This window comes from Triturus cristatus, chromosome 7, assembly GCF_964204655.1.
Source record: "Triturus cristatus chromosome 7, aTriCri1.1, whole genome shotgun sequence".
NCBI classification, from domain to species: Eukaryota; Metazoa; Chordata; class Amphibia; order Caudata; family Salamandridae; genus Triturus; species Triturus cristatus.
The window spans coordinates 630,284,755-630,308,317 of NC_140590.1; the positions used below are offsets into that span (position 1 = coordinate 630,284,755).

At 46.5% G+C, this 23,563-nt stretch overlaps 1 protein-coding gene across 7 annotated transcripts in view; it reads right to left on the bottom strand.

The window, feature by feature from the left end:
- POLG2 (DNA polymerase gamma 2, accessory subunit) overlaps nt 1-23,563 on the bottom strand; it is a 172,655-nt gene that overhangs the window by 116,784 nt on the left and 32,308 nt on the right. For all 7 annotated transcript variants that reach the window (XM_085617246.1, XM_085617249.1, XM_085617245.1 and 4 more), the window contains one exon: nt 7,943-8,549. In XM_085617246.1, the coding sequence (XP_085473372.1) occupies nt 7,943-8,441 (499 nt within the window). In that variant the 5' untranslated portion in view covers nt 8,442-8,549. The remainder of the gene's footprint in view (nt 1-7,942; nt 8,550-23,563) is intronic.

Sequence of the window (23,563 nt, forward strand, 5' to 3'; positions counted from 1 at the left end):
CTGGCCCGGGTGCGTCCGCCCCTTGGCTCGTCTCGGGAGCGGGGGACCTTGCACTCTTCTGCTGGGACCCTGGTCTCCCCCCCCCCCACATCAGTAGGGCAGGTCGGCCCCTGAGGGGAGGAGCGGCGACTGCCATCATAACCTAACTGGCACCCCCCCCGCCATTCACCTAGTCCCCAGGAGGAGTGACTTCCTCAGAGTCGTGCTGGTATTCACCAGTGGGTCTCTCAAGGACTGGAATGGACTAACCGGGCCCAGTTGGCCACTTTCCTGTTTGGTTTGCTGTTTTTCCTTTCTCTTTTCCACCTTTTTTCTTCCTTCACACTCTTGGTCCACCGGGTGGGGAGGTACGCAGCACTCTCTACATTCTATTTCCTCCCGCAAGGACAACATCAGGTCCTGGAGAGGACACAATCCACTAGTTGGTCTGGCGGAACATGACGCTTTCCCTACTGCCCCATCTGTAATACCGCTTCGCTGGCTGGGCCTGGGGGGTTCTGCGAGTAGGGGCGGTAAGCTACTAACTTACACTGCATGCCTCACCATACATCACTAAAAATGGCGCAGCTTAAAAGCCTTAGCCTGAATGTAAAAGGACTCAATGCCCCCAACAAGCAGAAGCATATATGGCGCTACCTCCTGGCCCAAGACCCAGATATCATTTTCTTCCAGGAAACCCATCTCCTGCAAATGGACGTGCAGCGCATGGCACACCCTAAATACCCTAACCAATTCTGGGCGACTGCATCTACTAAACCGGCAGGGGTGGCCATTCTCCTTAAAGCTGGCAGACATGTACAAGCTGCACGGGTACTGTGCAACAAGGAGTGACGGTACTTGAGGCTTAGGGGACACATACACAGTAGGGCTCTTACACTGCTCAATATTTATGCCCCTAATCAATCCCAAGATGCATATATAAGGGCCTTACTTAGGGACGTGGTCTCACTGGAGGTGGACCCAATTCTTTTGGGGGGGGAGGGGATCTTAACATAGCCTAGATCGCACTACACACTCTTTCCAGGGGACTGGGGCTATGTCCGCGGAGCTTAAGAAAGACATTGAGGCACTGGGCCTCATAGATGCTTGGCGATATAAAGAATCGGGGACGAAAGACTTCACATTTTACTCTCATATCCATCAATCCTATTCTCGGATAGATTATTTCTTCCTCTCTCACTCCCTCATACGATCGTTGGACTCGTCTGCTGTTTCAGATATATCTGTTTCGGACCATGCCCATCTGGAAATCACCTTGGCGGGTATGGGTGGGACTCCCCGCTCTGCCCCTCGCTAGAGCCTCCCCCAAGTGTCTTGCGCGATCAGGTCAATGTGGCAGAAATACACCAGGCAATCTAGGCTTATTTAGACGCAAACGACCTCCCCCATCACCTCGATATCTATTGCCCGAACGAGAGAATCCTGCCTGGTTGAGACGGGCCTTACCCAAGACATCAAGGCGCTCGAGAAACTGGAACATGTAACCCTCTCTAGGCAGGGCCAGAGGAGGATAGCTTCACTTTGAGTTCAACTACGGGCGATTTGGGTAAATAAGGCGGAGCACTCCTTTTGCCCTGAAGCTGAAATTCTATGAAGGGGGCAACAAGTTGGGCTCTTTATTGGCACCCCGACTCCGTACGAGGGTCTCTCGTAACCATATCTCCAGGGTAGGGACTGAGGGGGGGGGGCGGGGGCGGGGGAATGAGCAACCTCGGAGGAGGGCAAACAGCATGCGTTTCACGCTTTTTTCTCCACTCTCTATGATCAGGGCACAATTCATCAAGATGAAATTGATCCGTTCCTACCCTCCTGTACCAGGACGCCGCTAGATCCTTCTCATGGCCGGCAATTGGCCCATCACGCCAGAGGAACTCCCAAAAGCACTGAAAAGCCTCCCCTTAGGCAAGTCTCCTGGCCCCGATGGCCTCACGATTCCTTTCTACCATCTTTTCCTCTCTGAACTTCAGGCCTGCTACTTCAGCTGTTCAATTCTTTTGCTGACACCTTTAGTGTGACCGCTACCATGGCGTGGGCGGAAATTGTTCTTATCCCCAAGCGGGGTAAGGACTCAACTTTGTGCGCTTTTCTAAATGTTGACGTTAAACTTTACACCAAAATACTAGCTCAACGGTTAGCGCCATTTCTACATGGCCTGATTGAACCCGACCAGGCTGGCTTCATACCTCAACGGCATGGGGCGGATAACATTAGGAGAGTGGCCCACCTGGTGGAAAAGGTCTACCGTTGTAACATCCCTGCATTTTTACTCTCATTAGACACTGAGAAGGCTTTCGACCAGGTTGATTGGATCTTTCTCAAAGCGGTATTGCAGAAAATTGGTCTAGGCCCGGTCATGATATCCCGCATGGCTCCCTTTGCAGCCCCCTCTGCGCAGATCAGAGTTAATGGCCTCCTAACCCCTCCTTCCTTGATTCGCAGGGGAACGCGCCAGGGATGCCCCCTGTCAACTCTGCTTTTCGTCCTGGCAATAGAGCCCATAGCGATAGCAGTGTGCCAATCAGTAGTAATCAAGGGCATACCGTTCGGGAGGGATGAGCACAAGATTGCTCTCTTCGCAGATGATCTACTTCTGAATCTTACCGATCCCAAGAGCTCCCTCCCAGCACTGCTTACCCTACTGTCTCAATTGGAGCGGATCTATGGGCTTAAAATTAATGTCACCAAATCTCAGGCGCTGAACCTTATGCTCCCCCACCCCCCCCGAAGATTACTGAACTCAGTGACTGCACCCCCTTTCAATGGGCCTCCCGAACGATTCGCTATTTGGGTCTCAATATCACAGCCACATTAGACTCTTGGACTCAGGCGAACTGGCCTGACTGCAGGAAATCCGTTAGGGAGGACCTTCAGAAATGGAGGTCACTTACTATATCATGGCTAGGACGCCTCAATGCAGTAAAGATGTCCATCCTTCCCAAACTATTATACCTTTTCCAAGCCCTTCCAACCCCTATCCACCAGTGTGACATCCTAAGCATCCAGAGGGAGGTTACTGCTTTTATCTGGGGAAAGGGGAAACCGAGATTCTCCACTAAACCCCTAATGTGGCCGAGGGACCGGGGGGCTTGGCATGCCCCGATTTTCTAGTCTACTATTGAGCGTCACACCTGCGCTTCGTCTCAGAGTGGGTGGCTTGCAAAAGCGAGAAGCAGTGGTTTCATAAGGACAGGGCAGTGGCCTGCCGCCCACTCTGGGACCTTGCCTGGCTGCCGAGGAGAGCACGTCACCGCAGCGCCTACTTCGCTACCCCGACATGAACTGTCCTGGAGATATGGGACAAGATTGTGATTGCCCGCGGCCTCACCTCTTTCCCCTGCCCCAACACGTTGTTGGCCCACAATCCAGACTTCCCTCCGGCTTTGAAGCCCACCTCCTTTCAGGCTTGGGCTGCCGGAGAATGTTGTACGGTCGCCGATCTTTTTGAGGGACGAGTCTTTCGAATCGTTCGATCTCAGTAGGCAGGAATTTCAACTCCCGTTAACGGCGCGCTTGCAATACTTACAGATCAGTCATTGGCTGCATAACCCCTCAAACACAGAGGGAGCTACACGTCAGCTCACCCCATTTGAGTCCCTAGTTTGCTCCTTTGATGGCTTCGGGGGCCTGATCTCTCGAACCTACAAGGTCCGCCAACACTCGAAAGTGCTGTCATACACACATACCAACAGAGATGGCATGCAGATATCGCAGAAGAACCCCCCCCCCCCCCCGAACACTGGGAACAATTATGGAAAGACATCTCCAGCACTTTAAAAATGATTACGCAACAGGAGACGGCCTACAAGGTTATGACCAGATGGTACTATACCCCCTTTAGACTTCAGAAGTTGTTCCCCACCTCCACGGCTATATGTTGGCACTGTAAGGCAGACATAGGCTCGTTCATTCATATCTGGTGATCATGCCCACTCCTGACAGCTTTCTAGAAAGAAGTGCTGAGCCACATCAGGGAGGTACTGGGATTCCCTATTCCAAGCACCCCAGGGACAGCGGTTCTTGGACTTCAACCCCGGTCTCTTAAAGCACTGACACACTCAGACTGGCGCTTGACTCTTCAAATGCTAGGTTCACCAGTCTCTGGCATGTAATGGCAATGGAGCTTCTCTCCAGCCGTCTAACACACACCAACACTAAATTCAAGCGGGTATGGCAACCGTTAGTGCTGCATCTCTCTAAACTGGAGCATGCGCGACTCGTCCCCCCCTCCCCGCATGAGGGCTCTCCAGCTATTCGAGGATGGTATACTCCCTCGAGGGGAGACTTATTAGGATTTGGTAGGACAGGCCGGAGACCCTCCCCTTCCCTTCAAGAGGCCATCAACGAGGCAGGCATGACAGGGAAACACACACCAAATGCATCATGTGCGAGACCCCCTCCGCCCCGCTCCCCCCATCATACGTGGCACCTCTCACCCTCCCCCCCACTTCTTTCTTTTCTTCTACTTTCCCTGCTTTCTCTTCCGTTTCTATAAATTGACAGACTAGTTATTCGTGATTGGAGATGGTTGATTTGTAATCTACACCAGCTGTTCAATGTAAAAGCCAATCTTTCTCTTTACCCCCCAATTGTTTATTTAATATGTGACATGCAAATTTGCTGGCTATTCCATAGCACCCCTGGAGCTCTGCCAGAAAATGGCACACTTGTAACCCTCCTCATAGCATCTTATTGCTTTTCTGTCAAATGGTGTTGACGTAATGTGATGATTTAATTATGATAACAGAATCACAAGCAAAGAGGGCCTCATCCTCCTGCAGTACTGCCCCCATAGCAAGGGAGTAGAAGAAGAGTCATCCTTAATCTGGGTTTGTACCTTGGTGATGCCACAGTGTGGAATGGTACGTGCCCTAGACAAAATGATTTCCAAATATACAATCGGATTTGGGGTCTAGTCCAAAATCCTCCACATCTGGAGCCAGGGGGAGCCTATACAAGAACAATCGGTGCAGTCTGCGGCTAGGGAGCTGAAGCACAGATCGGTGCCAAAGGCAACCGACAGAGGAAGCCCTGGGTCAGCTTGCTTCAGGTGGGGACCTGCTGGTAGAAGTCAGACTGGAGGCCTGATGCACACCAGGAGTATCTGGAACAGTCTTAAAGGACTGCAGGATGATCTCCTTGAATGCTGTAACCTGCGGTGGAGTTGAAAGTAGCCTGGGACACTCAGGTCAAATCAGTTTGAGAATCGGAACAAAGCAAGTCGGCCCCTTCGAGTGTTAACTATAAAACCTCTTTCTGGAGGGGGAACATTAGGGAGGTCAGATGCACACCTGAACTTCAAGGTTTTCTTTTTGACTTCTATTTTAGCTTCATTTAGAAGTTGTAAGAAGCCAGTGAACAGAAACGACTTCCCAACTTGGAGTGGGATCAGCACCCACTTCTTCTACTAAGCTATGAAGAGCTTGACCTTAGGATGCATCAGCAAGAATTTATTGCAGAACTTAGAATCAAGTATAGTGTAGACGCACCAAAGACAGACCTTGTGGGGGTCCATGACCGACATCTGCTAGCGTACAATCATGGCACAGTTGACCCCGATCATTGGGGTGTGGGGGTGGTCAGGCTTAAATGCACATTGAGAAAAAGATTTTGAAAAAAGGTGCATGAGGGAAGACCCTACATGAAGTTCTGTGTTGTAATGCCATAGGCAGGACAAAGCAGCAACAGAGGCCAAAGAAGTTACCTGCTGGTTCATCGGAGCTAATGCACAGAGTTTCCGGATCTCTAGTCGTACCTTCGAGATAGGCAAGGATCTGCTATTAAAAGTAATCAGCAGAGGAACTGTGACTTCTAACCACAAAATATTAACACAATCCATAAAACGCATATTTGGATCTTCAGCCTTATTAAATGTTGCATTTAAAATGCAAGGGAACGATCATAAAATGAAAAAAGATCATAATGACTAATAGAGCGTGGGTCTATTGCTTTTAAGCGATCTGAAGAGGTTGTGTGTCTCTTCCCTTCTCCCTAGTCACACAGTCTGAATCAAATCGGCAAGCTAATTGGTCCTTAATTTGATTTAACACGCCCATTGCTCATGGGCTGAATTCGATCAACCTCTCATTAAAATATTCAGCTTTTTAGACCCTTTTGAGAAATTATAATAATTGAATTTGAGAAATATTTTAGATGTTTAGACCCAACTGGCCTTTTGCATTGCAAGTATCCTTCATTGGTTGATAAAATGAAAAAATAATCTATCGAAGCAATTTAGTTTTTAGTTTAGAATAATGTTTTTTCCTTCTTTCGAAATTGACACCAAACACTCTCTGACACTTATTTATAACATGCCAACAAGTTCATTCAAAACCACAGATTAAATATATACTAAATAAATCTAACTTAAAGTAAAAATTGAGACTAATCCCATATACAGCTCTAAATAACCAGATGTACACCAAGTCTGGCTTTCTCACCACCCAACTCTTGCCACCTGCTTCTGATCTTGGCATCAGGTTTCACTGGTTTAATTGTAAATAAAATGTTTTTGGTTCTAGTATATATATGGATTATAACAGTTAATATTTTCACCAAATAAAAAACCTAGTCTAGACAATCTTACTTGCTCTGGAAAGGCTGATATTGCAACCAATTTGGAAAGTCACTATTTGAGGAAAGCTACTTAATTCACAGTAGAAACCTAACCAATCAAACAGGAGTAACATTAACTACAAGACAGCCTTTACATAATATTTGCAGCAATATACTCTACACATGATGCAATGTAAAGTGCACCCTCCTAAAGTGGTATAAAAAGTGAAGCATACTTCCCTGTCTGTAATCAATAGTGTGCACATAGAGGTGCTAAAGTGCCAGACATTAAAATTAAAACTAAGCCTGCCGGACTGTAAACTGGCTCCCTGTAAAGGGGGTGGAGAGGATCTCTTTCATTCTATTAGTACCTCTTAATCAAAGTCTATAGGATACTGATCCCACCCTAAAATTAGAATTACGTCTCATCATACTCATTCATAAAGTGAACAGGTAGCATTTCACATGTGCCTTCCTACAACTTCATACCAAAGAATGTTTGTTTCTTCAACATATGAGGAATTCTTGGCCCGAAACATGATACAAGATAAAAACAAAGCACAACAAAATTGGTCTAAATCTCTTCAGGATTAAAAGCCATCTATTTTCATCACAAATTCTTGATCCAGCATGGACTACAACAGCAACTTTTGAGACACGCAAGAAAAATGCTATCAAAGGAGAGCTACATTTTAAGAATGTTTTATCACACCTACAGTTTCAACATTGCATCCAATGACCTGGAATCATCAAGGAAGGAGACCTGATGCCTGTGGCTAAACAGTACATTTTGATCTGCTCACATGGCGCGTCTCTAGCTACTCCTTTTCCAGCACTTTCTGGCAAAACCTATGCAGCACTGCAACACTTCAACAATCCTTTAATAACAAATATAAAATTGTTCAAATTATTCATCCATTACAGATTGTACGATTGACACATTAAGTCATACAAGAATTCTTACACACATGCATGCAAGTGAAAATCCAGACCAGATACTGCTTAAGCATGCATCACGTCACATTCTCCCACACTGCTCTCCGTGTGCGACTTTAAACTGCTGAGGTGGAATATCAGTGCAGATAAAAATTATAAAGACCCCATGTGCATAAAGTTCTCTTACAATGAAAAGACTAGTGTGTACTTTATATAAACAAACAACTGGATCATTGAGTGTCCAGAAAGTTCATTTCATAAGGTCCACTTAACAACCTCTGCTTCTTAGAATGCATAAATCAACGATGATCTCCATTAAATACAACATCTAGTTACCACCCATCTGAAAGGAACAATAGCCAGTAAGCCCAGATGTAAAATAATCTCTAACACAGTTAAAAGCATTGTTGACAAACTTTAACATTTTTGTCAGTAAAGCTGAAGTAGTGATTACCATGCAAAAGGCTTCCACGCAGCATTTCAGAAGTCTTGGTTCGTGTTTCAAGGAATAAAGGATGATCCTCTTTAGCCAGATCTTTGTTTTGAAGATTATGTCTCAGCGCATCACATGAAACCGATATTGCAGTCCTTTCGCCTGGATGTACAACTCTTGATGTATGATGCCGGCTATTAATTGCAAAAACCTGCTCCCTGAATGCTACTACAGAGTTCCACCATTCAGATATTAAATTCTTCTTTAATTCAACACCGAGAGGCCCAAGGCCATGACAGCCATTCAATATTGTTCCCTTTGTAATTTGCCCTGCTGTAAAAAAGTGTCTGCGTTGGCACAGGTCAAACAACACCTCGCTTGTTCCACAGTCTCCATTGCCAGACACTGTATAATTTCTCAGTTTCAAGCAAAGTAAATCATCAAGAGTCCACAATTTTGTCTTTAGAATCGGTCTCTGACAAATCCAGCATGGTAATTTCAAACATTTTCTGATCAACATTATTCATTTCAGGTTAAATTCAATCTTAAAAATGAAAAAAATCATTTGACTCGTTCTGTTTGGATGAAAGCCAGCTTTGCGATTTTCCATAAACAATCCGGATCAATTCTGGAAAAAAAACAGACAATGAATAGTGACTTTGAGAAAGCACTGGTATCAAAACGCCCATGCTAATTCTGAGATTATAATGGCACTTATGCTTTTGCTTAGTATGTTAGAAGGATTTTTATTTCTTACAGTAATTTTTCCAGCATAATTTTGAATACAATACCTCTGTACTTGTGTATTTGGTTTGTGAAATACATTTTGGTATAAATAACATCAGAAAGCAGAATTTTAATGTCTTTGTGAATCATTTATACACTGCTGTTAATCCGCAGTTTTTAGATTTACAGAATGTGACATTTGCTTTCATAAAAATATAAATTCTAATAAAATCCCCAAAAAGTTATCAATTTCAAATACTTTCTGGAGTTATGTTCAGATGTAGGTGGCTGTTGGAAGTGGGGGTCCTAGGCACTCACCGCCACCACCAAATGCGGGAGGCGGGAGTCCCTGACCCACACCTCTGTTGCCAGGTGCGGAATCCGGATCCTTCGTTTCAACGTTAGGCTAAGTAAGGACGCCGTCTGAGATAGCCTTGCTCACCCCCTTAGTAGCTTGGCACGAGCTGCCAGGCTTATCTCCAAGGCACGAGGGGGTAGTATGTGCAACCACACTCACAGCAACCCACTGATGTCACCACAAATAGATTCCACACGAGTTTTTATAAAACGAGTATAATCTTTACACAAGAAGATATACAATATGACCACACAATACAAAACCAGCATATAAGAATGGGTAGTATTCTTTCCGGTGGGTTGGTAGGTTCTAATCCCAACCACCGCTTCTAACCAACAGTTATGTTTACTTCTAACGGTTACCAAAAGGTTAGGCAGATTGTTTTGCTAGAATCACACACGTTGCAAAAGAAAGAAATACTGCAATGCGTAACGATATTCCCCCGTACCCCACACTAGAGAAACAATGCCATACGTAGCGCCACAATCATGTACTTTGCAACAGAAGGAATAATGCAATGCGTATCACCACCAGCATGCCCTGTGCAAGGAAGAAACAAAGCAATGCGTCACGCTAAAATCATGTACTTGTGCAATGGAAAAACAATGCAAGGCACCACGTAATAACCCTGGACTGTGCGATGAAGAAATAATGCAATGCGCCACGTTACAATCATGTACTCTGCAAGGGAAAGTTAACGCAGTACGTAGCGCACCCAGCATGTAGTTCGACAGGCACCAATAAGACCAGGCGTCATAGGGCAGTTCAATAGTTCATTAGCAGCAGTAATGCAAAGTGTAATACGACAGTTTAGGTACTCTGTTAACATTGCCCCCAATCCTGGATCAATGATGACACAACGGTACCGCTTCTCACTCCGGCCCCAGTACTACCCCTCCTTGGGCCATCACGGGCCTAGATCCGAGCCGAAGCAACAGGCTCACGCAGATGACAGAAGCGAGAGGCCGAGAGAGTGTCCCTACGGGCCCGCACCCCACCCCAGGTGGTGATCCACATTACCTGGGGGGCGCGACCCCACTCTCCTCTCCTACTTAAGCGACTTGGGCCTTGATCCAGAACTCCGTCAGGTGGGCACGGCGAGCTCGGGTGGGCAGCTCCGCTCCTCCGAGGCTGCCGGTCCGGGTCGCAGCTGTGTTACTCTGACGGCCCGATGTCCTGGCCCTCCTTCCGGCGGTCTCAGTCAACACCGAGACTCGCCCTCAGCGCTGTGGAGACCTACTTCGGTCCTGGTGCACACAACACCCAGGCACTCCTCACCAGCGCCTGTGTTTGCACTGCGACACGCACTCTGCGCATCTGAGACTCACCTCTTCTCTGTTGCACACGATGACCAGGCGCACTTCACCAACGCCCTGGCTGCACCTCGACACGCACCATGCACGTCCGAGCCTCCTCGCTTCTTTCTATGCACACAACGACCAGGCGGTCTGTAATAATGAAGCATCACAGCACGCAGGAATAAAGGTGAGAGGCTTTATTCTTCAGAGAAACATAAATCAGTTCCTTCTCATAAGCCTGGGCCAAACCGTCTGCCTTGGAATCTGGAATACAAGCTGTGTTCCAGATTCTAGGCGATGGCAGCTAGACACCACACATTCCCCTTTGTTAACAGATAAACAACAGCATAAATAGAAAGCAAATGTATAAGAGAAGAAATACAGAAAAAACAATGCAATCCTAAAATGGATTACATGACATAAATAATAAAATGCAAAGAAACATCACTTGTGAACGAATTACATGGCGGTAATAATAAAATGCTAAGAAACACCACTTGTCCAACAAATAGTCTTTACACCAGACTGGACGAGGACGCTTTCTTTGTACAAGATGCCTATTAGGATTGTCCACCTGCTGGGAAACCGCTTTTCTCCAATTTGTTCTATTGCACAAAAGCTTAGGAGACAGGCACATCAACGGACTTATCAGTAGGCCATAACCATTGAGGAACTTTCACCACTTGGACAAACTCCAAACATTCCCGTCAGACAATTCTACAACCTGACGACCCACTCTGACCACTTTCAAGGGTTGGGAAAACCGAGACTCACCAGACCTAATGATCCTACTTTTCTTCACCCGAACTCAATCATCAACTTTCACAGGAGAAGAAGTATCACTACAGTCACGAGCAGACACAAAACTATCGTTTTCATTACACATCAAATCTCTCATCCATGCCTGACTCAAGTTACACACACACTTCCTCCCCCTCATTTTCTCAAAAGGAGAAAGATCACCCACACTCCTGGGGGTATTCCTATAACTCCAAAGAATCTCTTTGATAACTTGACCACAATTTTTTCCATTGGAAATGGCAAGTTGTAATCCCTCTTTGAACACTTTGATCCACCTCTCCACAATCCCATTGCTCTGGGGATAGTATACAGATGAACGTTTGTGAACAATGCCATGACCATCTGTGAGAAAGTGGTTCTGTATATACTGTTCCCAAATAGGTACAGTGTGTACAGAGTCCACAGTCCCCAGAGGTTTGGCAGAGGTTAAAGTTAGATATAACCTTACTCTCTAAAGTGGTAGCTTGGTCGAGCAGTAAGGCAGTAGCAGAGGACAGTGTAAAGTATTTGTTGTACACACTCAGTCAGCAAATGGTCTCCCACACTCAATAACTGAACTCTAGGCTAATGGTTTATATAAAAAATATATGGTTGTTTTATTTTAGAACCAACAATAGGTACCAAAATATACTTTCTCAGAATGAGATGCTTTAGTTAAATACTTTTGCAATGTGGAATTGACTTTTGTAGGTAATAATTAGAGGTTGTTGCAATAGGCAACACAATTTCAAACACAATAATACATTGAGCTCAATGGGAATTTTAAGTTATGTGCACTTGATTACTTTTAGGATTACTTTTCTAACTCCAGGACTGGATCCTAGATTCAGTCCTGGGACAGTTCTTGGAAACAAGTGAGTAAATTCGATTAAGTTACTGTTGTGATTTTTAAACAATATTTTGCTAATTCAAAAGTTGACACTTAGAAACTTTTTCTGATCAAATTACCAATGTTATCCTATGGAAGGAAATTTACTTAGCAGGTAAGTGGGGTTATGGGTCCTTTTGCTAGGTCAGTGTTGGATCCTGGATCCAGCACTAGTGTACCACCTGCAAGCAGTTGAGAAACTGCGTTTAAGTTATACAGGCGATTTTTAAGGAATATTTATAAGTTTGAAAAATCGACACTTAGAAGAAATTTCATAGAAAAACAGTCTATGATTCCCTATGGAAGAAAATTCAAGTTAAGGGTAAAGTATGTTCTCGTTACTTTTGTAATCCAGTACTGGGCTCCTTGGCTCAGGGCTGGAACATCTATCTAACATAGGTAAGCATTTACGTTTTCACAGTTGGTACGATTTTTAAAGAATATTTGTAGCTAGCAAAAATCGACACTTAGAAGAAATTTCACAGAAAAACAGTCATAGATTTCCTATGGGGGAAAATTGAGTTAGAGGTAAGTACGGTTGTGAGTACTTTGCAGGGTCAGTGCTGGGCACCAAGATCCAGCACTGGTATCTCTCCTAATAGCGGGTGAGTAGTTCCGTTTTCGTTACTCGGTTGATTTTGGATGAATATTTGAAAGTTTAGAAACTCCACACTTAGAAGAAATTTTAGAGAAAACCAGTCAATGTTATCCAATGGAAGAAAAGTGAGTTATCGGCTTTGGGTAAGTACTCGACTGGCAGAGTTAATGTTCTGGGCACAGACTCAGGGGTCTCCCAGGGTCAGGTAAGTACAGTTGTTACACCCTCAGCGGCACAGGGGCAGCCTGGTGCAGAGTGAGTTAGGCCCAATGTTATCCTATGGGTGGCAGGGGGGCCTTGGTTGGTGTCTGCTGACTAGCAGGCCACGCGGCTGTGGGAGCTGGGCTCTTGGTCACTTACTCAGGGCAAATGGGGAAGTAAGTAGGAGTAGAAGTTGCACTGCCAGGGCCACTCAGGCGGCTGGGTGCAGGGTGCTTTTGAGCCTTCGGGCGCTCAATGGATTTCAATGGGAAAGCTCAAGGACGAACAAAGGCTGCAAGCTCGGGGACGAAGATTCTTCAGGTGCTACCACCACTTCGAGAAGTAAGTTGGGTAGTTGGAGGATAGGTAGGTACCCACGAGTCGGGCACAGAGGGCCGCAGGGCGCCGGGTGCAGGGGTGCCTTTTGATGTCGGGAAATCTTACCCTCTGTTGATTGCGGTTGGGGGGGTTCCTGGTTCGGAGGCTGCAGGCGTCATCAGGAGCATCGAGGGGGGTCCTTGGGTGCCGGATTCGGTGTCACAGTCACCGGGGGGACGTCCCCGGGTGCTTTGTTCACTCCAGCACAGGCCAGGCTTGGCAGGTGCAGGGTGTGCAGGATTCGCGGTTCCGGGTTGATGCCAGGGGTTAGATACTTGCTTTGAGCAGAGCCACTGCTCGTGGGAGTTCCAGATGCTCAGAGTCCCAAGGTAGCCAGGTCCTCCAGGGTTTGTGAGGTTGCTGGCCACAGAAGGTGCCGGGATTTAGCAGGGGCAAGTTCAACAGGCCGGTAGGGCTGGGGTCAAAGCAGTTGGTGTCTTCCTCTTCTTAGCAGCTGCACGGCAGGTCTTCTTTCTTCTTTTTCTTCTTTGCTTGTTCGGAATCTGGAGAAGGAAAGTTCAGGGTGCCTCTAAATACTAGATTTAGGGGCGTTACAGGTAGGTAAATGGCAGGGACCAATGGGCCCCTGCCCTGGGGTGGGTACACCCCCTATCCTGCCACTCTCCTGTGGGAGGGGGCAGTAGTTTAGTCCTGATTGAACAGGGCCTCCCATATTTGAGATGGCGAGCGCCCGGGGACGTGCTTCACCTCGCCTCCCCCACCTGAGGTGTGGAGTTGGCAGGCTGGCACATCCCCTGTCCCTATTTGGGGTTTCCGGACAGTCTTCCCGCAAGAGTGGGTGTCAGAACCGGTGCGAGCCAATTTGCTTGGAACAGCAAGTGGCCTGGAGAAGCTCACAGAGGCGGCATGCCTTTGAAGCTTCCCCCTGCCCATCCTGGCGGAGGAGACCTAGCACCTCGCCCAGGATGTGCACTGTTGCAGGCCCTGGAGAGCGGGGGCTCTCCACCCAGGGGTCCAGCAACATGTCTGGGCAGCCTCCCAGACCAGACGTGGAGTGTAGGTTAGGTTTCAGGTGGCATCTCTAAGATGCCCTCTGTAGTGCTTTGTACATTAAATCCCACACTGGCATCAGTGTGGGTTTAATGTGCTGAGAAGTTTGATACCAAACTTCTTAGTCTTCAGTGTTGCCATTATGGTGCTGGGGAGTTCGTGTTAGACGAGCTCCCAGCACCATATACTCTTAAATGGCAGCACTGCACTTACAGTTCCCAGGAATGGACATGGGTACTGTAGGGGCACAGGGCTCATGTGCAGCCAGCTAGAGGGGTGGCTGATGTATGCCAGGGCAGTGTAGGTTGCGGGCATGGCACACAGGGATGTGTGCCATGTCGACTTTGTGTTTTGTTTTGTACCCGGAAACTCAGCCTGCAAGGGCAGTGTGTTTGTGTTAGGGTACAGGGCCTCTAAGGGTGGCACAATAAGTGCTGCAGCCCTTAGAGGCCTTCCCTGGTCACAAGGTGCACCTTTGAATTTTGGGAACATTTCACCAATATTCGGTAGAGGATGCTTGTCCACCCATACATTGTTGTTGAGGTCTCTCAAGTCAACACACAATCTGACATGGCCATTTGGTTTGTGTGCGACAACCACAGGGGACAAACATTCTGAAGATTCGATCTCCTCAATGGCATCAAGATTACACAATCTTTCAAGTTCCTTCTGGACAGCTTCTCTTAGATGTAAAGGAACATTCCTAACTTTATGAACCTTGGGTACAGCATCATGTTTTAAAATAATTTTGTGAACCAAATTTTTAAGAAGACCCAGCTTAGTGGAAGAAAATACATTGGGAAATCGTTTTTCCCCACTCAGATGCAGAATCGATTTCAACATGAAGAATCAAATCAGAGTACCCAAGTACCTGGTCAGGGTGGTTTGGTTTGGATCTAAAGTGATCATGAGATCTCTTTGTTGAGGCCAACCTAAAAGGTACGAACCATTCCGTGCAACGTACACTTTAGAGGAAATTGATTTACCTTTAAAACTAAGTGTAGTTGTGAAAAACCCTAACACATCAATTGGCTTTCTTCCGTAACCAACTAGTTTGATGTCTGGAGGAGATAAACAGACATCGGGAAACTATTTTAACCATTCATCTCCAATGAGAGTATGTCTAGCACCAGAATCGGCCATAACTCTCACATTCTTGTCACCAATTACAACAGTACAAAACAGAGCATCTTTCATATTACTGTTGACGTCATACACAGCTAATAAAAACTCATCATCCTCAAAGTCACAACTAACTTCTTTCACTTGTTCAATATTTTGGTTCTTATTGTCACAATTCTTATTCTTAAACTTGCTCTTGTTTCTACACATCCTAGTGTAATGTCCTTTTAGTTTACAATATCTGCATACTTGACCAATGGCAGGACACCTTTTGGCATTGGCTAAATGACCAGGAATACCACATTTGAAACAGATATAATCTCTTCTTTCATGGTTAAAATGTGTTTTGGATTTTGTCTTGCTGGACATGGCTTCATCAGGATTGGACTTTTGATGAGATTAACTTCTGAAACCTTCTGTTCCGCAAGTTTTTTTAATCCTAGTTTCATATCCTCAAAACGATGAGCTATATCAATAGCTTTATTTAAAGTTAAATCTTCAGCAGCTAACAATTTTTCTTGAAGCTTAACATCAGCAACTTTGTGAACCAGTTGTTCACGTACCATCTGGTCATAAAATGTAGAATAGTTGCATTTGGATGCTAAAATTCTTAAGTCATTAACAAAAACATTTATAGATTCATTAGCTAGTTGGCCTCTGCTGAGAAATTTGTGATGACACACAACCCCGTTGACTTTTTTTATATATTGTTTATCAAATTGTTTAATAGCCTCCTCAAATACATCGATGTCGTCATCAGATGACGATGTGTGATTCACAGTAAGTGGTGGTAAATGACTTAGTATATGTTTGCCTTCTGCACCTAGACAATGTTTTAAAATAGCCAGTTTCCTCTGGTCAGTATAGTCATCGCCCCCAATAGCTTCAATATACGCCTCTAAGCCTTCTTTGCATTGTTTCCACTCTAAAATGGGTTCACCAGGAGAAGCTAAAAATGGAGCAGGTGCATTAAAACCTTCCATAATGAATAAGTGATGGCAAAACGCTGGTTTAAATTTGTTACACTGTATCACTTGTGTGCGTGTCGCCGATTAACAAAGTTGCAGATGGGCAACCGAAAGAAATCACTGCCAAGAGAACAAAAAGTTAGCGCTCTAGACTTTGCTATCGATTAAACAAAGACTTCCGAGGCACAGAGAACACTTGCCCAGTTGTAACATACTGTAGAACTGAGTGCCAAACTAGCACTTCAAATTAGAGGATGCAGTGTGTGTATCACTGTGGATACACCAATCTTGAAATAATTGAGGCTTTGTAGCTATGTGAAACTAATATCTTGAACTGAATAACTTAAGTTGTTGTGCAGTATAAACATTTAAAATTAATAAAAGGTGTGTGTATCACCGTATACACTTTGATGGATACACTTGTCAGAACCTCCTTGTTGGCAACTGAAGAGATTTGTGTCATCGAAGATGTAATAGGGACACACGCGTTGACATTGAAATTAATGCCGAGAACACGATCCTGCTACAATATGGCTGCTACATTGCGTGGACGATGAGCAAAAGCTTTCCAATGCAACAAAATGGCCGCTTACACGCAGGACAGTGTGACGCGATGATGTCACAGCGTGTAGAAGGCGCAGAGCATACAGCGTTTCCGCACTCTAGATTGATTCAGAGTGCGTGCACGCACGAGACAGCTGCCGACGTCAACAAAGCAGCGCTCGAGCTCCGTGCCACACGAAAAGAGGAAAACACATTAAAAATGTCCAAAGTCTCACCAATTGCCCCAGAAACACGGGGTTTTCGCCACGGAGGTCACGGTGTCCCAATGAATGCTTCAAAGGAACTCCCAGAGACATCAGAGGTCATGGAGACAAACGGGCTTGATCTGCTATCCGCAGGGCTACAGGCTTACCGGAAAGTTTTCCAAATGTCGCTAGTGTAATAAAGAACCATCACAGCACGCAGGAATAAAGGTGAGAGGTTTTATTCTTCAGAGAAATATAAATCAGTTCCTTCTCATAAGCCTGGGCCAAACCGTCTGCCCTGGAATCTGGAACCCAAGCTGTGTTCCAGATTCCAGGCGATGTCAGCTAGACACCACACGCTCCTCATCACCGCCCTGGCTGCACCACGACACGCTCCTTTCGCATCTGAGATTCACATCTCGCTCCTTTCGGTGCACAAAACGACCAGGCGATCCTCATCAACGCCTTGGCTGCACCACGACACACACCATGCGCGTCCAAGCTTCACTTCCTCGCTCGGTGCCCACAACTTCGCATTTGTCTCTCCCCTGAGGCGGAAGCCGGGGGCTCTCTGTTGTATGCTATTTTAAATCACTTTGTCTATTTTTAAAACTACACTGTCGCTGCAGTCCTGCATTAATCCTACCTGTATTCATTCTCGACTACAGCCCAGCGCGTACTGTTGCATCCTCGCGCTGTGGAGAAAGGGTTCGGCCATCTTGGGTGAGGGAGGGGTAGCGCTTCAGCTGCTCGACGCCTCCCGCCCTCCCAGAGTACTTAATCAGGCGAGTAGCGCTGCGCGCTGACTTCGCATTTGTCTCTCCCCTGAGGCGGAAGCCGGGGGCTCTCTGTTGTATGCTATTTTAAATCACTTTGTCTATTTTTAAAACTACACTATCGCTGCAGTCCTGCATTAATCCTACCTGTATTCATTCTCGACCTCAGCCCAGCGCGTACTGTTGCATCCTCGCGCTGTGGAGAAAGGGTTTGGCCATCTTGGGTGAGGGAGGGGTAGCGGTGCAGCTGCTCGACGCCTCACGCCCTCCTCATACGGATAAAAGGGTATGGACATCCGTCCGCGCAGCGGGCGCGCCGAAGGCGCGCCAAAGGCGCGCCAACGGCAAGCCCGTCTGCTCCCATCCGCGCCTGGCCCGTGCCCAGGGCCATGCCCCCTGGTCCGGCCTCTTTACATCAAAATCGAGTATATTCTCGCTCGGCCCTGATGAGGCTCCGACCAACCCACTCCGCTCAATGCACCAAACACGATTTTCTACAGACAACGATGGCTGCTAACCTGATCTGCCCCCATTGCAAAACCTTGATTCATATCAACAACTCTAAGGCGCTTTTTAATTTGCAATGTGAAACTAATGAAGTGGTCATCCTTATGGCCCTCATTAATGCGCGCTCTTTGGGCAAACATAGCCAGGAAATAGCAGACCTCATAACTGACAATAACTTAGATGCCCTGTACATTACGGAAACGTGAACGGATGACTCTTCGGCCCCCGATCTTGTAGTGGCTGTTCCTCCCGGCTACAAAGCATATCGACAGGATAGGGTGGGCAAAAAGGGAGGAGGTTTAGCCATTATAATCAGAGATCGGTTCGAGGTCCGAACAGCACCCATCCCTTCCATCTCATGTGAAGCCATGCACTTTTATATAAAGTTCACAGCCCTCTTTAACTTTAAGGGAGTGCTTTTATATCGTCCCCCTGGGACTAAAGCCGCCTTTCTTTCCAACCTCAGTGTAATTACTGAATCAATAGCCACCGAAGAGTCTACCACACTGATGGGTGACGTGAACTTTCACCTAGAACAAGTGGATGACAAGGACACCGCTGCCCTCATCTCAAACCTAGAAATAATGGGCCTTAGACAACTGGTCACCGCTACCACCCATAAGGCAGGACACACGCTGGATGGTATTTTTTCCAACGTAGAAGGCCTGCACATATTAAACATCTTGCCTATGCCCTGGACAGATCATTTTGCCATATTTACCGGTCTGACAATTAAGGAACCACTCAGGAAGAAGGCTACTCCCATTAAGCCATGCCCCTTCAAAGTATGGAAGAGTCTAGATCAAAATGAATTTAAAACACTATTGGACAAAACTTGCCCAATTCTATCCGACGATCCCACTATTGCCACCTGTCAAATTCACGATTGGCTTGGCGATGCCACAAACCTCTTGGTACCCACCAAGCGCTATTCTACAAATAGAAGTACACCGACCGCTCCGTGGTACACCGAAGAACTCAGAGCTCAAAAACAAATAAGCAGGAATAGGGAAAGGCAATGGCGCAGAAGTTATGACGCCAAAAGTAAAACCATATACAAAGAATCATTGGCCATCTATAAATCAATGATTCTTGCAGCCCAAAAAATATTTTTCTCAGAGCAAATCGAAAACGCTCAAAATTCCAGCAGACAACTATACCACATAACTAAAATCCTGACCGGTAATGCACCAGACTTAAATCCTCCTCCGTCACAACCACTCTGTGACGCGCTATCTGAATTCTTCTTCTCTAAGGTCAACGATATATACCAAGCCTTCACCTCCAAAATCAATATCAGTAAAGTCTCCTTCGCTCACACCCCCGCAAGTAATATCTTTACCAGTTTCAGGGCTCTCTCCAATGATCAAACAACAATCATTATTAAATCTATTAAATCGGGGTCGGCCCTGGACCCTTGCCCTTCCTCAGTTTTCTCCATGGCCATAGACACCATTGCTCCGGTCATTACACATGTCTGCAATACTATATTGACCTCCGGGAGCTACCCTAATTGTCTCAAAAACACGCTGGTAAAACCCCTGCTAAAGAAACCTAGCTTAGACAAGGAGGAGCTCAAGAACTATAGGCCCATAGCTAGCCTCCCTTTCCTAGCTAAAGTGGCAGAAAAAGTGATGAACCAGCAGCTTTCAGAGCATTTAGAGCAACATAAGCTCTTGGATGATACACAATACGGCTTCTGTAAATACCATGGTACGGAAACCGCCCTCATCAAGGCAGCCGATGACATCAGAATCATCCGTGACCAGGGCGGGACAGCATTACTTGTATTGTTGGACCTCTCGGCCGCATTCGACACGGTCGACCATAAGATCTTAGTTGACCGTGTCGGGAGGATGGGTATTCATCATACGGCGAGAGAGCTGCTCTCTTCCTTCCTGGCCGATAGAACACAGGTGGTCACACTGTGGCCATATCAATCAGCCAAGCTGTCACTCCCATGTGGGGTTCCTCAAGGCTCATCCCTGAGTCCGACACTATTTAACATCTATGTGTCGGACCTTGCAGGCATAATCAAAGCATTCGGGATGAGTCTAACCTCATATGCAGATGACACGCAACTGGTGCTGGCCATCAAGGGTGAAGGGATGGAAGTGGCAGAGCGCTTTCAAAATGCTATGTGCATGATCGGAGAGTGGATGGCAGGTAACTGCCTGAAGCTTAACTCCGACAAAACGGAGGTGGTCATCTTTGGATCCCTCTCTCCGACTTGGCCAACTCCTTGGTGGCCCCCAGCTTTCGGCACTCCACCTAGCCCGACCCCCAAGGTCAGGAATCTGGGAGTCATTTTCGATGACCACCTTAACTTTATGGCACATGCCAATAAAGTAGCAGCCACAGCACATTACAAACTGAAAATGATAAGGAAAATTATCCCATTCCTCCCAGTGGCTGCTGCCAAAACACTGGTCAGCTCCCTGGTCCTCTCATCATTAGATTATTGTAATGCACTCTTCTTAAACACCCAAACCAGAGTCACAACAAAATTACAAACAATACAGAATGCGGCAGCCCGTCTTCTGTCCAGAACACCTACGTTTGCTCCCATCTCCGACACCATTAGGACATATCATTGGCTTACGATCAAAAACAGGATTAAGTTCAAATCCCTCTGCTTAGTTTATAAGGCACTCCATGATCAAGGTCCACGCCCCCTTAAGGCCCAGCTTGTACAATACTGACCGACCAGACAGCTTAGATCTACGGCTCTCAACCACCTGGTGGTCCCACGCTCTAAAACAGTCTCCTGGGGTGATCGCCGCTTCTCAGTTGCGGCACCCAAGATCTGGAATACGCTGCCACAACAAATTAGGACTAGCCCATCTCTCTTCCAGTTTCGTAAAAATATGAAAACCTGGCTGTTCAACCAGTAAGGTCCTTTGACCCCTCCACTGCTGGAGAGAGTCAGCCGCCTAGTCTAGCGCCGAGACGCCTACGGGTATTCGTTCGCGCTCAACAAATGTCAGAAAATAAATAAATAAAATAAATAAACGACCAGGCGCTCCTCACCAACGCCTCAGCTGCACCCCGACATGCTCCTTGTGCGTCCGCAACTCAGTTTACTCCCGTGTGCCCACGATCACAAGGCACGTCTTCAGAGGGTCTCAAGCTGCAAAGGCACGCGCACACCGTGTTGCTTGGGACTTCTCCAGAAACTTTTATGTTCCTGTGTTTCCAAACAGGGAGCCAACTCACCTCGGGCTCTTGGGGTTCAGGACAAAGCACAGCCCTGTTCAAGAAGGGGGGGGGGGGACACCACCCACTGCAATGTCCCTTCAGTCTCTTCTTTGGTAAAAGCTACAAACTGCAGGCCAGCCCCAGATCACAAAGCAAAGGTCAGTCCTATCCAGCAGTCTCTTCAGCAACATCTTCCTTGGCAGAGGTTCTTCTTGACCATGGAAAAGGTCAGAGCCTCTGCAAACTCGACCTGTCCATCTCGCCAATCAAAACGACACCAAATTCTAGGGGTTTCAGTTCTCTTAGTTATACCCCTTCATGTCTTTGACGTTCATATGTGCTATGGGGTCCCTGACCCCTCCCTAAATCAGTTCTGGTTGTCTCCCTCCCAGTGTCACCTTTCTCCCTTTGATACTGGGGGTCTAGGTCCTTAATCACTCAGCTGGAGATGGTTCAATTAGTTGATAGCACCAGTCCAGGCCTTTTCACCTCTCTGGCTTCTCCTCCCCTACTCTCCAGATGCAGGGCAGCCTGGTGCTATCTCAACCCTTCCCTGGGTCAAGACCTCTCTCAGCTCCTCACACCTCACAGATCCAGACAGTCAATCCACATTCAGCAGAGACACACAGAAATGATTAAAGCACAAAACTCAGCCACTTTCTAAAAGAGTGGCTTCTGAACATACAGTGACAAAACCACTTTCATAGAAAGATGTGTTATGACACTGGGAGTTCATACATACCAAACTTCACCTCTCCATTTTAAAATGATAGGAAACTAGGCTAACAATTGACACAATACCCAGCCTCCCCCATTCTGTCCTATGGGCAGAATGGCCTTTCACCAGTGAAAAAGAAATATAGTGCTTGTCACTGTCAGAACATAACACACACCTCAGTACATGTTCTGCCTTTTACTTACACTACACATTGCCCAGGGGTTACCCAGGATCTACCACAGGGGTGCCCCTTGTGTACACCAAAGGGAAAGTCAGGCCTGACAAGTGGTTGCACTTGTCAGGACAACATGCTAACTTAGCACACTGCACGCAGGCCCTGCGCTGAAGGCCTGAGTTCCCTTCTCTGCGCGCCTTTGCATTACTAGCCCTTGCACACCCAGTGCACATCACTAGGGACTTTACTAGTAAGGCAAGCATACCAATCATGGCCAACCAATTATCACTACACTTTACACAGGTAACCCTTGTACTTTGACACTGATTAGCAGTGGCAAAGTACCCAAAGTGTCTAAATTGGCAGCTCTATGTCAGGAGAACGGTCTAGGGGGAAAGCAAAAAGTTTAGGGAACTTAAGCCAAAAAGGCCATGTCCGACAGTGGCCTTACTAAATAAAGATCAACTGAAATAAAAATTGGCAAGCATGCTAACTGTATGCTGAAGAAAGATACTCAATATTCACGTAACCACCCTTTTTAGGTCTCACTTACGCAGCGCGCATGCGCTGATTAAGAGGGGACCTTTTGGAATCGATCAGTATTTTGGCAAAAAGCGTGCACGTTTTGCATTGCTTTCTATTGCAACGCGTGCACGTTTGGCGTTTCCCTTGCGAGAACGAGCTTTGGCACCATCGGTTCGTAATTATCTTGAAAACAGATGGTGCCCCTGCTCGCTTCCGCAAGGGAAAAGCTGTGCGAGTCGCACTCGTTTGAAACTTTATCTCTGTGCCCTCTGCTCGCTCCCGCGTCGCTTTAACTTTCGCTGGAAGCTACTGGAGAGCCTGCTGGTGAGTACGTTTTGAAATTCCTTCCTTCCTTCCAACTTGAAGTTCCGCACTTCCTTTCAAAGTTACACCTGTTAATGGTGTGGCTGCGAAAAGTGCAAGCAAACTGTAGGCAGACGTGGGTCAGAGAGTGCATGGCCTAGCCAGAAAGCTGTTCTGAAATGTGGCTTGATTAAGTTTCATGCTACTTCTTGGCTTAACCTACTCTTTTCTTTTTTTTTTTAAACAGTAAAGGAGGGTGGGGGGATAGTATAGGTTTGAAAGTAGGAGTAGCATGTTCTTAGTTTAACAGTAAAACAAAACGGATTGTGATGTTGTTATTGTGATACACCCGCCTGGCTGAC